Raw genomic sequence first — 16606 nt, 5'->3', positions numbered from 1 at the left:
CCTTGGCCACAAAGGACTGATTAGGACCTGGGAGGTTGACCCTTACAACTGCCGCTAGAACGCGGGGTGACTGCCGGTATTGCCTTAGGCGGGAATAGGCCTCCGTGCCTTATCTCTACAGGCCTCCACATTGCTTACCTTCCATATCACCAATCGAATAAGTAAGGACTGATGTAGACATTATCCTGAGGTGTGACTGTCATAACTCAACTCTTCACCAATATTTGCCTTTCATTTGTTACCGTTTGTCTCTTGTGGCTGACATGATTAAAGCCGTACAAATCGCTCAGCTTTGATCTGATCTCGGTCGTGCTTGAAACAGTGAGAAGAAAGGCACAGATAACTTCTTCATAGTTAGATAAATACAAACTTCTTATATACTAGTAACTTGCACTTTTATTTAAAACCTCCACTTGATCAACCTACTACAAATTTGCCTCAACACGAACCTCTCCTCAGGCTTGTTTCCTTGTATAACTTGTGCACTTGTATAATTAAACACAAAATGCTGACATCCAGTCCATTCGTTTTTGTTTTCTCGTGGAAAGATATTATATTGTGATCGACTGGGATTGATTGATTTCAATTTCCCGCAGTGAAAGAAAGAAGACTGTACGCTAACACCAAACTAATCTGAAATGTAGCAGGCTTTGCTGTAAATTTGTTAATGGGATTAAAATGTATAATTTTTTTATTTACTTTAACGTTTGCACAAATTTAGCATGACCAGGTATGCTATTTATTGGTCATGGTTTCCTTGTGAAAGTCAGATGTCAGAGAATAGATACGTGTAATATGCTACGTACTTCTTATAATAAGCCTATAAAGGATATATATATATATATATATATATATATATATATATATATATATATATATATATATATATATATACTCAGGACATCAGTCAGATGAAAAACTATTCCACCTACAGGTTTGCTTCAACGTATTACAGATACTTGTTTCCGGGTTTTGGTAATTATTTTCTACACATTTGAAAATTTTATTAACAAGTTTGGCAATTTTTTTTTATCACGTTTGAAAATTATTTTAAGGGATTTGACATCAATATCAACATAATGTTTGCCCAATAGCTGTTGTCAATGTTTCTTTCCTAACAGCTATCCAATAATTTTGCCAAGCAACCTGTTAAAAGAATTTACCTAGCAATTAAAACAGGAATAACCATGTAGCACAAGTGTTGTATTTTATTAGAACGGTAGATTATGTCTTTGCTTACAGTCAGTTGAGAGATCATATAGCTTAACCAGGAGCAGAGGATAAAACATAAATATACACATTAATTTAGGGAAACTTCAGCTTTTGGAGTGTTTACAGACGGGTTACAACAACAACATCGAATACGAAGACCTGTTCACAAATCCATATACGCCACAGACTAAACTGTCCCGCTATACGCTCTGTATCAATGCTCAGTTTCCGGGACTAACTGTCCCGCTATACGCTCTGTATCAATGCTCAGTTTCCGGGACTAAGAGTCTGTCCGTCGAATTAACTCCTCATTGTGTCATATACAAACTAATATTGAACATGTATTTATATAATCATATATATATAATTAATTATGTAAATATGTACATCCGTGAATGTTAATAATCGAACTCCTGAACGCTTAATAGTAATAACTGTCTATGCCCAGCTCTGGCGGACCATTTATAGCTCGTGTCGGACTTAACGGACTATCCAACATTCCTGGAGTATAAGACGGAGCCTGGTAGACTGGACAGATCCCACCAGATACATCATATACACTAGTGACTGGGCAGTGTAAATATGCAGTGATGATGCTTTTCAGTAGTCACTAGGCGAGAATGACTCACTTCAAGGCTTTAACATAAATCTCGCCATGACAAATGTATAATAGAAGTCATTTTATAACACTCACCGCTTTGAGGCGAACTTACCAAGTTACAACCTAACTCTAACGACAATCTCGTTTTAATTCCAACGTGTTTTTTTCTCTCAAACAATCGGCACTGATTACACGTCAGCTGTTAGAGCCAGTAGCCAGTGACGATACAACGTATACAACGCACGCTGCTTACACGTCAGCTGTTAGAGCGTATACAACGCGCGCTGCTTACACGTCAACTGTTAGAGGCAGCAGCCAGTGACAATACAACGTACACAACGCGCGCTGCTTACACGTCAGCTGTTAGAGGCAGCAGCCAGTGACAATACAACGTACACATCGCGCGCTGCTCTCTAGAGCCAGTAGCCAATGACGCGCTGTGTTTTTCTTCACGTGTCCTTAAGTCAGGCCACAAGAAACGCCACAAGTTCTGGCCACAATAAAGCTGTACGTCGTCATTACAGGCGCGCAACGACTGTTTTAGGAAACAGTGTACAAAAATTATATACCAATGTATCGCCAATGTGAACAACTTCTACAATCAGTACGAAATTATTATGTGACAATCGCTTAGCATTTAGTTCAGCTAGAGGCTGCACTCAGACAGACGGCATAGGGGCCTACTCTAACAACGTCCAAACATTTTGCTTACCCAGAGGACATTGCTGCACTCAGAAAGATGGCATAGGGGCCGGCTCTAACAACGTCCAAACATTTTGCTTACCCAAAGGACATTGCTGCACTCAGAAAGATGGCATAGGGGCCGGCTCTAACAACGTCCAAACATTTTGCTAACTCAGAGGACATTGCTGCACTCAGACAGACGGCATAGGCGCCTACTCTAACAACGTCCAAACATTCTCTTCACCTTGAGGACATTGTTGCACTCAAAATGAAGCCACAATCATGTACACATTCATTTCAGCTAGAGAAATGAATGTTCAGAACGAAGTTATAATCTTAAGTTGTTTATAATCAAAAGATGTGCCATCCTTGCGTTGCCATTTTGTAATGTGGCATTTGAATTTGGTCACATATTTAGTTTTCGCGTGTCTTGTGTGAACACTTTGGGTATGTGCGTGTTTTTCGTGAACAAATTTGACCGGCGCGTGTCTTGTGTGAACACACTTGACCCTCGCGTGTCCTGTGTAGACACATTTGACTTGCGCATGTCTGGTGTAGACACATTTGACTTGCGCATGTCTTGTGTAGACACATTTGACTTGCGCGTGTTTTGTGTAGACACATTTGACTTGCGCGTGTTTTGTGTGAACACATCACTGACGGCTACCAGTTCACCGTGCATAATATACATCTGCAACAGGCATAAGAATGTTGCACACCTTTCTCCTTCGTAAATTCTATACAACAACCGTAAAGAGGTTAGAATAAGAGAATGCTTCACTTCTGAAAACAAACTACTCTCACTGGGAGAATAATTAATGAATAGCGACAAGACCTTTTTTACGACAGGGCCACAACTAATCTTTTCCTATCTCCTAGTTATAACGGGGTACACGTAGTCAGGGGTTTCAGATTCGCTCACAGTTACTTATAAAATCTCCCCTTCGCCCACCAAGTTCATTCAGATGCCTGTTCATTCCGGTTAAATCATATATCATCGCATATCCCAGCACATGTCTACACTGAAATTGACATAACATGAGATGTACAGCTGCGTGGTATGTATCACACCCTACACGTTCCTGGCGGCTGTACAGCCGTGTACAGAAAGCGTTGCCTAAGTTTGTACACCACTATTTCGGTTGACAGTTGTTAAATGTGTGCACCTATAGACGTTTAGGCCTTATAGCATATGCACCCAGTCAACTCCCACACTGGCGCTGACGGGCGTTCCTCCACAATGTGGCCTCTTATTAACGTCGATAAGACGCTGAAATTCGGCCTAGAATTAGTTCTGATGTGAAATAGTCAATCTGTACCGTTATCTACACTGAACCTGATCACAGGCTGACGATGGACAAGTATAGCGGCAAGGGAGCTGACACCGCGTCGGCTTTTGCCAGGAGGCGCCCATTCCTCTCGCCACTAAGTCTAATCTAGTGAACCTACATTGAGTATTATTTTAACAGGACTGTTTTGTAACAAGTTTCCTGGCAATGGCTCTCGGCCAAGTCCGCGTTTAGTCACACGCAGTTGTTTATCCGTTATCGTGTGCAGAACGCGTCGATCTTCAAATCTATGTCCTCGATCTCTAGGATCGTCCACATTATAAATAGTACAACATATATAGATATATCTTGGTCTTCCGTCACATTGAGGTATTTTGTCAGCAAGAAAGCACTTAAACAACCCAAAGACCACGTGACTTGGCCTCTATCTCGCAATTTTTCATTCTGGGATGTCAGGGACACAAAGATTCTGCTTCTGGTGTTGTAGCCTATCGACAGCGACCTCTACGTTCCCTCTTGCCAAACTTCCGGAGGCGTCTTTGCCACTGGTCCCGCCATCGGATCACTATGCTCTTACGGTCCACGATAAATCCCGTTCTGTGATCATTCCGGTAGTATTTCCCTACGATCAGATACCGTCGACTCAGGCGAATTTTCGGACACTTGCAAGCCAAATCTTTTTGCGGCACCCACAAATAGGTCTCTCCTCTTCTCACTCTTTGTTGACCCCTTTTGTACATGCTCAGGACGTTAATGGTGAATTTTACCCAATCGTCTACATTTTCTCGGGAGAGAACTTGGGCTTGTATGGCTGAAAGTAAAGGAGAGACATATTAGTATATTTGTGTGCGACACGAATATTAAAGGAATGATGCCATATAAGGACAACAACAACAACAGTTCCAGAAGATACGTTAATTAGGCCGCAATGGTTCTGAATTGAAAACGGTGTACTGAAGTTAATTCTCGGAAAGGTGTTCATTGGCAAATGAAACCTGTGCTTGATTGGTTTGTTCTTATTGCGAATACCTTGCACAAAACTAACTTAAGGGATTTCCCTTTATAAGAATTGTTATCAGTCATTTATCGTGTTGTGGTATTAAATAGCGCGCGCACACAGGAGAAACCGGCTGTGTTAGCCGCTCCTAGGTAGTTCTGTTGAACGCAGACAGAATCCGACAAGACAAGGTGATGATGGGCCCTTACTCTGACAGTCAGGATCAACTGTGTTGAGCAGGGATTATGTCGCAGACAAGGCCGCTGGATAAGACATGTGATCGCACAATGCCCTGGAGACATTAAACAAATACAACTAGATTTGAAGACTGTCAAGCAAGAATCTGGTGGGATTTAAAATACACAGACACTCCAGCCCGTGTCATAAGACTCGGCTTTAACAAACGATATTCGAGAAATTCACAAAATATTAGAGTGTAAGCAGGCCCGAGGGTGGGGAATTAGCTGCCGGTGTCCAACCCCCGACCTGTACACATGGCAGGGAGAGAGACGTGCGCGCCTGCCGGGGAGCCCCTTCTAGTCCAGCGACACAATTAGCACGCTTGCCAAATTGACGTCGTATTTCAGTGTAGGAAGGATTTAGCGTGCCTATGTACTGCTCACGTTCCCTGCTAAAGGTTATTGTACAGCACTCACAGCTCCAGAAAAGTGACTGTGAAAAAAGATAATGCAACTGATAGGTGGGAAACTTCTCGAATACCTTAACTTAAAATCTCATTTTACCGAAAACTCTATAAGAGACAGCAGGCCAGCATGACTGAATCAAATCAACAAGGGTATCGAATAATCTATAATGCCCACATAGGGTATAGCCGTGCACGCCAACTAGGTGTTCATACATCTATATTACAGCACTTGACTTACAAACAAGCTTCGCATGACACAGATATGTACATGAAGGCTTGAGAAATGTTTCCATATACAAGAGTGAAGACTATAATAATAATTGTAACAGTTGTCAGAAGGTCACAGATAACCAAGACCTGGTGACTTTCAAATTTAGCCTTGTTTCAAAATTTAAGAAAATTTGATATTTCTCCGAAAATATTCATAATCGTTCATTCTCGGAAAATAATATGAAAAAGGAATACCAGAGGAAGTTCAAATGTAATTAAACATAAATACTCTTTGGAAACCTACAGTTGATTTTTTCCAATATTTTAAGTCTCATGAACAACAAATATGAGAAAATTTAAGAAAATTTGATCCATTCTCAGAAAAAAATTCATACAAGATGGAAAATAAAATGAAAAAACATTACCAGTGGAAGCTGAAATAAAATTATACATAAATATTCATGATCATACACATTTAGTCGATTTGTATAAAAGTTTTCGTGATCAAAATCATATGCCACTGTGTTTGTGTTGAAATTCTGAATATCCAAAACAAAATTTGTGTTCAGTTTTACAATAAATTAAGTAATCACATATATACCAATACATGTACTTACCAAAATCTCTCTTGCAATACTTCTTAAATTTGATTTTTCTGGATTTTGATTTGCATTTGTCGCAATCACCTGAAAAGAACGAAGAAAGAAATGTTTATCAGTCCGGAGTGTTGAAGAAGAAGTAGGACAGTCTATATTGGGCTCTACCATGATTTCATTATTGTGCCTCCAATTCTGAGAGACGAAGAGATAAGTGAATGCACTGGGCTCATCTCTATGTTATCGTTATAGGTAATGAGGAGCGGACAGACAGGCTGGTGTATTGGTACATGAGTTACACACGTCTGTCAGCAGCTCGCTGGATTACAGCCACGCAGTTTCTATCCGATCAGACGCTGGGGCTACAAAGCAGTCTGCCATCCACTTAACACAGCACCAATATCACACCAGGTTTCATTCCTTATGGTTAGCCAGGCGGAAAACTGCCAAATGATCGGTGCAGGACGTGGAAAATTGACATGTTATACTCTATTTTGTGAAGTGTGTTTTAGCCCGATCAATAGAGCCATCCCCCCAGTGCCCACTTCCTAACGGCGATCTTTATGTCTTTCTTTGACCACAACTTGAGGGTATCCGTGAGCTGATTGACCTTTCTGAGTGGTCAGCTGAGAAAAAGACATCGGCTGTTACGTCCTCGTTACTGTTGTCAAAAACGTACGTAAATATGACCGTATCCATATTAGAAAAAGAAATATCACTCTCCAAAAATGTCTGGAAGAAAGAGTCTAGGCAAGGTCAAATTCCTCAATTCTCGCTTTAATGAAACACGTGTTTAATCGTCTCTGTATGTACATAGGCATCACTGTGATGAGACTAACAACGATGCTTATACCAAGCCTAACCCGTGGTTATTAAAAGAAAAGACTACAGATTAGCGCTTGCAAAACACTCTGATCATTGTAGTTATAAAACGAAGGTGAAAGTTGACAAAATAAAATTCTGTCCATGGACTAACATTGGTGCTTACAGCGTCACTTGCGTTTCAACACCTTCCGTTTATGTACATAACATTGGTTCTCATACATCCCTTAGTCCGTGGCTGTTGACGTGTTTCAATACACGCCAGTAGGTTCTAAACAGCTAAAATACAATTGGTCTCATCAAGAATGTTGCGGTGTGTCACAATCATTCGTTTACTCGGTGGGGTGGTCAAATAAAGAGCATAGTAAGAAGGAAGTAATGTTTTTCATTGAGCCTAACATACCTCTGACAAAGCGTTTGGGACATTTGGTCTTTTCCTTTAATTTAAAGCCAGTTTTACTTCCATAAGTTGAGATTTTATACCGATCACAAACATCTGAAAGTCCAATAATCAAATAAATTGAATGGGCCCTTCGTCATAACACAACCGGCGTCTAGTGTTATTTAAATTATATATTATAGTGCTGAAATTTCATCTTCATCTTTAAAGAGCGTATCCGGTAGTGAAGTATACCAGTTAGACGACAGCGGTTGATTTCTGGTGTGTATCAGCTGTATACGCTGAAAAAGTCACGAGCTGCCAATCATCGCAAGTTCTGGTGTCATTTCACGTAAAGATAATATCTATATTGACAGTTTACTGTATATATATTTCCACAATTTTTGGCCTGGGTCGTCTGTCAGTCTTGTGTTATCTAAGATGTCCACTTCATCTGACTAATCCCTTTATAGTTTTGACACTCGGGAGAACACAGTCTTTATGTGAGTCTAGACAGAAAACACAATCGTGTTGTCTCCTTGTACAGCCCGTCTGTCACTTGCTCTACCGCCATCACACCTGGCTTCAGACAGTAACCATTTTTCTGTCCAGCCACCAGTGACACAATGTATACGTTCTAGAGGACAACATAAAGTACGGGGCCCAGTTTCACAAAGCAGCGTACGACAGTTTTATCGTGCATTTGTCTTACGATATTTTGTACGTCACTGTTAACGAACCATTGTTCTCTATGTGCGATATCGTACAAGTACGCCATCTTTCTGAAAGTGGCCCCAGTGGTATTATGTGTTATACAAACGACATTTGCAACAGTGGCCGCAGGTACTATTATGTATTATGGAAACGACATTTGCAACAGGTCGACCAAAACTGTGAGTGTTCTGTGAAATTAAAAAAGGAACATCCCTGAAATCCAGCGAATGTTTTCTGAACCTCTCTCCTAACCAACTCTAATTATTGATCTATCAGCGGATCAGTTTCCATAAAGTATTTATTTTTATGTTTTACTTTTTCGCAAGGAAACAAAATGTCAATTTTTGTAGTTATTTTCTAAAAATTGATTTCAATGGTTTAAATTGTATTTGAAATATGCCATCCCACTATTTAGAATTTTGAATGAAGGAGCCCGTGAAGAGACCGAATAAAGCCACTTAGCTATCTGTGCTCATAGATAACCGAGTATTTGCTGACGAAAAATGACTAACCATATTACTGATTTTTTCATACAAAAGGAATGTGGGATCGTACCCATAATTATTTTCAGATGTATTAGTGGGTGTACCTGTGCGAATAACCTGTCACTAACGATTGCCAGATTATGTATGGATGTTTAATAGATGTACCTGTGATGGTCACAAAATGTACCCGCGACGGTATCACAAAATATTCGGGATGGCCATTGGATGTACCTGTGATGGTCACAAAATGTACCCGCGACGGTATCACAAAATATTCGGGATGGCCATTGGATGTACCTGTGATGGTCACAAAATGTACCCGTGGCGGTATCACAGTATATCTGGGATGGCTAGTGGATGTACCTGTGAAGAACCTACCATTTTTACTTGATATACCTAATAATGCTTTGTAGATTTACCTGAGAATGTTATTTGTACTGTACAAGACAATATCTAGCCAGGTGTGCAGGGAACAGTTCTGTAGTTAAATTGTCAGGTGTAAAACAGACTCTCCCATTAGGTTTTATCAATTGAGTTTATAGTATAAACTATCCAGAGCGGGTGTCTCTGTGAGCTAAAGGAAGGTGTCAAAAGATGCTAGCGAATGAATGGACTTTCGACAGGTTTACACTGACGAACTTAGCACCAAGCCACTGTTTAAACAGCAGAACCTATATCCTGCCTGGCCTCCGGACTCGACACCAAGAAACTGTGTACAGTAACTACTCCCTCTGTCACAAGTATACAGCCAAATAGCCATCTTAATGAGTCAGTCAAATCCACATTCAATCCAGACTGTTCTGAATAAATCGCAATAACAATGAGACCTGAAGGGGATATGTGCCCTAAAGAATACTAGCCAAAAAGAACAGGGGGAAATTCTAGCACCGCACTGGCGATGTGCGGGCAACAGCACGAATAAAACCCATTTGTAATTCGCAGGTGGTCTCCTCGATTGTAAAACCGCGGCCCAAGGTAAATTCATCGCAGCTTATTCCCACGGATATAAAACGTAGTAAAACGTAGGCAGCTTGCCTGGATGAATTGAAATAAAACAGTTTTGTCGTTTGTATAAGTGAACAGTTTGGATTGAATACAGGTTTGTGTGCGGGCTGGTGGTTGGGCGTTTTAGATCTTCTCGTTTGAGTGACGGACACAACCTTAGGTTATCCTTTAGGTGGAAATCTAAACATATCATTTGCTAGGACGAAAACCCATCCATCACGCTGAGCGCGTACAAACATTACACTAGCCACACTAATAGTTTGTGCATTTCGCTCCTGACGTCTCAAACCTCTACCGCAATGTCAAAGAACATCTGCTTGTCTTATCATAATCTCAATTAAGTTACAATAATAAACCTCATCTGAGGATTTGATTGAGACAATAAAAAATCAGATACTGATGTAAGTTTCATCTTGAGCTGGGTGCAGCACTCTATTGATAATAGCTCCAGGTGATAAGATAGAAGTTCCGTGCAAAAGTATTATAACTATACGTCAACTGCTACAAACATCTGGAGTGACAGGCGGAATGAAAGGCGTGACTGCTTACATCGCCTGGAATTTATTTGCATATTTCATAACCATTATGACAAACTGTAAAACAGCTATGACGTATTTGCGTTCTGACTTAAAATCAGTTAATTTCCGCAGGTAAAAACTCACCTGATGGTCTGCGACTTGGCTTCGGTGTGGACACCTGAGGCAGTTCTGCCAGATAAGAAAAAGGGACATAGTTTAGTACAGAACACAGGTGTGCGCATATCACTGATTCATAAATCACCCATGCTAACGATTTAAATACCTGATAGCCTTTGTAAACCCTTCGGTAAAAAAATCAAAAAGTGTAGAAAAACCAGGATTAGTTGTCGTGAAATCTTTGATAAAAAATGTATAAAAGTGTAGAATTGAGTTGCTTTGGCCATTAATCTAGATTCTTCAGATTTCACCACTTTCACCATTGTGATTCAAGTACAAAGAACATATATAATTAAGAGATCGCCACGATATGGCTGCAAAATTGCCGATGTTGAGCCATAATCAAAATTGCCGATGTTGAGCCATAATCAAAATTGCCGATGTTGAGCCATAATCAAAATTGCCGATGTTGAGCCATAATCAAAATTGCCGATGTTAAGCCATAATCAAAATTGCCGATGTTGAGCCATAATCAAAATTGCCGATGTTGAGCCATAATCAAAATTGCCGATGTTGAGCCATAATCAAAATTGCCGATGTTGAGCCATAATCAAAATTGCCGATGTTGAGCCATAATCATTTATTCATAATTAAGAGATATATTGTGATTTAAATGTAAATCTTATATTATTGACATGTCTAAACCTTCCATAAATTGCCCTCTGTCCCGTCGCACTGTGTCACATGCCTTCACAAATCTCTCCACGACCCCCGGGAGCTGTTGTCAAGGTGATGACAAGGTAGTGACCCCAGTCAACAAGCAACCCAACCCCTAGACTATACGGCTACTCATCTGGATTTCCAACTGTTACACAAAGTCTCCATTTTCTAAAACACCTCTTTTTTCTGAGACAGCTGGGGCCGCCCTTTGTACAGAAATAAATGTTTTTGTTGCACCAATTAAGTCTTATACGACTCATATCCGATTTGTTTTCCTCACACATGCAGAGTGTTGGTTCGGATCACAGAAAACAGAAACACAGCAGTGTGTATTTTTTAAGTTACCCTGCTACCTCACATAAAAACGGTTCAAGTCGTGAGTATGAAGGCATCGTTGACATCAGCAGTATGGAATGCCCTTGACGACAAATCCTCGTAGATGTTCTGTGCAGTAAACGAGTCTTGTTGAGAACCGAAGCCATCCTTCGTGGAGAGGATGAACTTTCAGGGAAGTGTTTACCTTGAGGAGAATGGTTCATTAGCCACCGTTTACAGAAGATCCTATCGTTTTTAAAACCTCTCATGAAAGAAACAAAATTGAGGCAAGGGTAGATTGCAGTGTCGTTTTTCCTACAAGAGAGTGTTCCGGCGTGTAAATGTAGAACATGATCCAGGCCGTACCCTAACAAACTGTACCATCAGCTGGCTACTTCACATCGATAAGACCAAAACAACATACAGCTGTGAAAGTAAAACTCTCTTTAACACTGGGTTTCGCCATAGAACCGTTCAGAATGATTATAGATTGTTGAGCTTTGGCTCTTTAATCAAAGACTGAGGCCCGGTAAAACCTTTCAAAGCCATTTGAGGGAGAAAGCAAGACGTTTACTGTTTTACTATGCTTCTGTCATCTGGTTGCCTGAATGTTTTCACTATCTGAAAACAAGCGCCATTATCTAATGATGCAATTCCATGTTGATGCGTAAATAATTTTGGGATATAGTGATAAAGGGGCTGCTGGCATCAACCCAGACACCAGGAGGAGTCAGGGGATTTCTCGGCTATTTCCATGTAAATTTCATCTCCCTAACTCTGTGTCAGGGCTAAGACACAATGGTGGGCGATTGCGGCTAATGAATGGGGCCTCACTTCTAGGCGATGACCAACGGATATCCATCAACAATTCACCGACGCTTGTAGCTATTGTAGTTTAATTACCAGACGTTGAAAACTCCAAAACACTTCATGATAGCTGTTAATGTGATTTCCTAATGGTAATTATTATCGGCGAAATAAGCGGCCCTTGTGCTTAGTGGGTCAAACCTATCTGAGGCAACTTTGAATATCACTGGGTGAAGAGGAATCAAATACACATATACGTTGGTATATACGTCACGACAGGAAAATTACAACCTACGACCGTTTCATGGCGCTCAAAATAACAAGGAATGCAACAGCTTATTTTCAGGGGAAATATTCCTTTACCAAGTTGTACTTGATGATACTTTTTGACCCCTTAGAAAATTACAAAAGGTACTTAAAGATCTGTGCAGATTCCCTTAAAAGAACAGAGCACCTCTACATAAGGCATGCATCATGTGGAAGACCAGTTGGTTGTGATTCAAAATATAGTCTTCTAGACCGGTCATGTCTAAGTAATTGCAAGTAACATCACTGGAATATTTTTGCTAATTCTGTTAGGGGCTGTCTCTGCAAGCGTTAACAGTTGAGATAAACCCTAACTGCTCGAGGTAAATTGACAAGAGGCTGTATTTTAGCGGTTACGTGTTGGTCTGGTTTCACTCTAGGGTCTAGGGTCTGATTAACACAAGAAAGAACCTGTGACGTCACCGTGATTTAGTTTGTTCAATATTGTCTAAAAAGTCCTCTGTAGGTTCTAGATTTCTTTAGTTCTCTCTTTTTTGCATTTTATTGCTAAAAATATAAACAGAACATGAAAACCGTATTCTGAATCAGTGTGAAATGGCCTTTCAGATGGTGTTTCTTTTCAAAAAGCTGGTCTCTACCTTTAACGTTCTTAATTTTGTCCTTTAACTCATAGTAGCTCGCAATGTGTGGCGAAGATACTAAAATTTACGGAAATAACCGGCGGTTTTTCAAGCCCTTGGATAGCCCTAAGAATGGAGGGGATGCCCAAGTCTGTTTGGTTAAGCGGGTTTGGGTAATTGGCAAAACACAGAGAGAAAATCCTCAAATATTTACCGCAGGCTTTGAAGTAGCCGCCCGATTTCACACCTGAACTCGACAAAATGACGCAGAATAGTTGAGGCATGCGTGCAGTTCACGGACGGCATTCTCTGCGTTCATTCGACTCATTGTCAGGTCATAGCATTTCATATTGATTTCTTGGTATACCACGCTAATAATAAGCTTGATTAGACGAGAGAGGCGGTGGTCAGAATTAAAACAATTTAAATGCTCTTCCATTGTTTGATAAATTGCAGGAAAAGCTGAATAAAGAAACATTGTACAATATAGAGAATTTCTTTAAAAAATCCGGAAAAAAATATGTCCAGAGAACCGAAAATGTTCTACAGCAAATGGCAGTAATGTAAATAATCATTTCTTTTCTAGTTGTTTTGAGATGTTTGAGGTGTGATGGGGGTTAAATAACCCCCTTTCCACTTGGGTCCTCCGCAGACGTGCCTCAGGTCCCTTGTTTCCCCGTGGCATCGCTCAGGCATGACACACCGGAATCCATCCCACCTGTAAGGGTTTCAATAGTGAATTGCGTTCCCCAAGTCTTTCCACAAAATCATGACAGTCCGCTAGTGGCCCTATAAACCTCGTGCAAATATTTTCACACTGTAAGACGGTGTGGAATCTGTATAATGCCCGTGGGTATGCTGGGGAACACACTACTGGACCAGGCTACCCTCTGCTACCAAGGCTTGGAGATGGGAAAAAAATTCAATTCAGGTGTGATGGTCAGCTTGGTCCCATGACAATGCAAGGAAAAAAGAACAAACTTTACAGAGTTTGATGAAAAAGTTTCCCTGTGGTCTTGGTGATAGAGAAACCACTGTGACACGCCATGGTGATCACGTGGGGATAACGGGATTGTCTGATTCTCTTCTATAGCACACGTGGTACTATAGGCAAGGCTACAGGAAGGCGTAGGAGATTTGTCCAAGCATCAGCTCAAATGTATCTTGTAAGGTGAAGAAATGATAGTTTGTAGACAAAAAGGCTAAAAACACAGGCACGACTCGAAAATAGCAGTGATTCGTGGACAAACTATGACGCCAATTTAATGAAATCAGACAGACAAGACGATATATGCAGCTCGTCGGAAATGTGTCTGCAGATGAACATGCACACCGAACGTTCCAGAGAAGCTGGATAAAACGCTTAATCTCTAGCTGCTGACAGACAGCGTGGTGGCAATGAACCTTATCGCTGAGGTATAGCTACAACGGGTCAATAGGCAACCATGATCACTTTTCTCAGTGTCAATAGTCGGTTTTCTTACGTCTTTCGTGATAGATTTTCCTCAAAGATCAATAAATACAGCTGATAGTTGTGATGAGAATATTCCGTGGTGATCGCCGTTTCTTTACGGTGAACTTGTGACCGTCGATGTTGACCGGTGCGTCTTGAGAAGATTACCCTTTTCTATGGCGTCAAACACGGCGTGAAAGTATGAGGCTCATTCTAAAGTAGAAAACCTGGCCCGGGGCTTGAGTACGGAAGAGAGTAAATACAGATGATAATCTAGAGGCAGTTATCAAAGGCACGAGAGCCGGCCAGCAATCCAACCCAGCATTCTCATAGAATTAAAAAAATTCAATATTTCCCGATGTGATTTGATATGACTGCATGAAAAGAACTTCTGTAAAACTATCACAGTCTGAAAAGGGCTTCATCAGAACATGAAATACGGTTTTCATGTAAAACACACTTTGGAAAACTCCTCGTCTCGAAGAAATTTTTATAAGCTGTTGATGTGCACTAAGGTTCCAATATTTTTCCAGTTTATCTCGTCCTTAAACTTAAAAATAGTTCGATTAATATCTTAGACAAAAATTTTAAGGAAATTAAGATTTCTAACTTCTACCATACAGCGTGAGAAAGCCAGCAAAAAAAGGCTACCGTTTTTCATTCAAACACAAGTGCCAGTTACTTTTGTGGTGGCAATTATAGCTCCACGATTAACATACCAGCGTAAACATGTTACAGGTGACGCATTACCGCTCCCTACTCAAAGCAAATGAAACGTGAAAGCGGTAATAACACATAGATCAGTCTACACATATATTTTCACTATTTGCTGGAAAAACTTCAGATGTTGGATACACTAGCTATTTTCATTGTATCTCATAAGAAGAGTGTGTTAGGATAAAAGCCATTCTCCACAGCAAATCTGAAAAAAAGTCCATGCCAATGAAGAAAAGAACTAACTTTTGGCTTTGACGTCGGTAACATAGGCCTTAGTTCCTGGAGTAGTCGTCGTGCTTTTCGTTGACATTTTTCCTGAAACTGTTTGAATAGGTGAGCTGTTGAGTGTTTGAGTGGGGTTGCAAACTGTGCCATGCGATTGTGTTCGTAGTGCTGGGAGACCAGATTGTGCCTAAATTGTGCCAGATCAGAATGTGCCCAGAGACGGCTGTGCCAGAAGACAGTAACAAAGAGAAACTCGCTGGTTAGTGGTTACAAAGAGGAGCCAATACAACAACCAAATGTTCATGCCTTAGTAACAGCGTACAGACGATTAGTATCTGTGTTATACTGGAACATCAGTTTCTGGTGGATGAATCGTGCAATCTCGCCATCTACAAAGACTGTGCCAAAATGTCTGTTAAAGAGCAGCAGGCAAGGACTTAAACACAAGGAGGTGTAATGGCATGTGTGCAGGCTAGACTCGGGGCAAACGGAGTGTGAAACTCTCCCAACAGGTGGCCCTGTAAGTCGGCAGGAAGTTCCGCAAACACAAGTTATTTTTCATTGTCCGTTTCCATTCTCTGTTTATTTGGACCTCAAACAGGGTAAACATCCCCTGGCCTGGGCTTGTGCGAACTTTGATGTCTAGCTGTAATGAACCAAACTGTCCTTACCCCATCTATCTTGTGGCTGTGAGGTATTTAGGTGAGTGAGCAGATCTGGTTTTACCATCGGCCCATCGCTAACTACTGCTGATGAGGGCTATCTGGAGGTGAAGAAGACATCAGCCGCGGGGCACTGACGGATCTACGACCTCCACACATGAGGCTCCTGCTCATACTGCACCTGTGCTCTGCTATAACACTTGGACCGTATTCAGGAACCTTAACTGTTCACTCTTTACTTTGTAAAATTCCGGCCATTGTTGGCATTTCCATTTTCACTCCCCAAGTAGGTTAGCAAATGTTGTCTTCGGAAAATTGTTAATGATTGTAACAGACTGCTCACGCGCCGATCGTACATCATTATAACAAAGGTAATGTATTCTACAAATGAACGCGTCTCTCTTCGTTTTACCTCATGAGGATATCTTCGCTTTTTCATGTCTTTTACTGAGCCATTTCCTACCTAAAAGTTGTCCTTTGATATGAACGTTGACCCATCAAAACACGCGTGCATCAATAATTAACGGCAATGGTAATCTACCAAA

General features: G+C 40.8%; 1 protein-coding gene across 1 annotated transcript in view; it reads right to left on the bottom strand.

Moving 5' to 3' along the window:
- Positions 1-1197: 1197 nt before the first annotated feature.
- The window catches only part of LOC135481001 (netrin-1-like), a 42769-nt gene continuing 27360 nt past the window's right edge, over positions 1198-16606 (bottom strand). The window contains exons 5-7 of the mRNA XM_064760935.1: positions 10303-10347; positions 6257-6325; positions 1198-4597 (exon numbers count right to left, since the gene is read on the bottom strand). Coding sequence (XP_064617005.1) covers positions 4275-4597; positions 6257-6325; positions 10303-10347 — 437 coding nt within the window. The 3' untranslated portion in view covers positions 1198-4274. The remainder of the gene's footprint in view (positions 4598-6256; positions 6326-10302; positions 10348-16606) is intronic.

Source organism: Liolophura sinensis, chromosome 1 (genome assembly GCF_032854445.1).
Source record: "Liolophura sinensis isolate JHLJ2023 chromosome 1, CUHK_Ljap_v2, whole genome shotgun sequence".
Classification (NCBI taxonomy): Eukaryota; Metazoa; Mollusca; class Polyplacophora; order Chitonida; family Chitonidae; genus Liolophura; species Liolophura sinensis.
The sequence above is the reverse complement of the archived record's forward strand: the minus strand, read 5'-3'. Positions and strand labels throughout refer to the sequence as shown.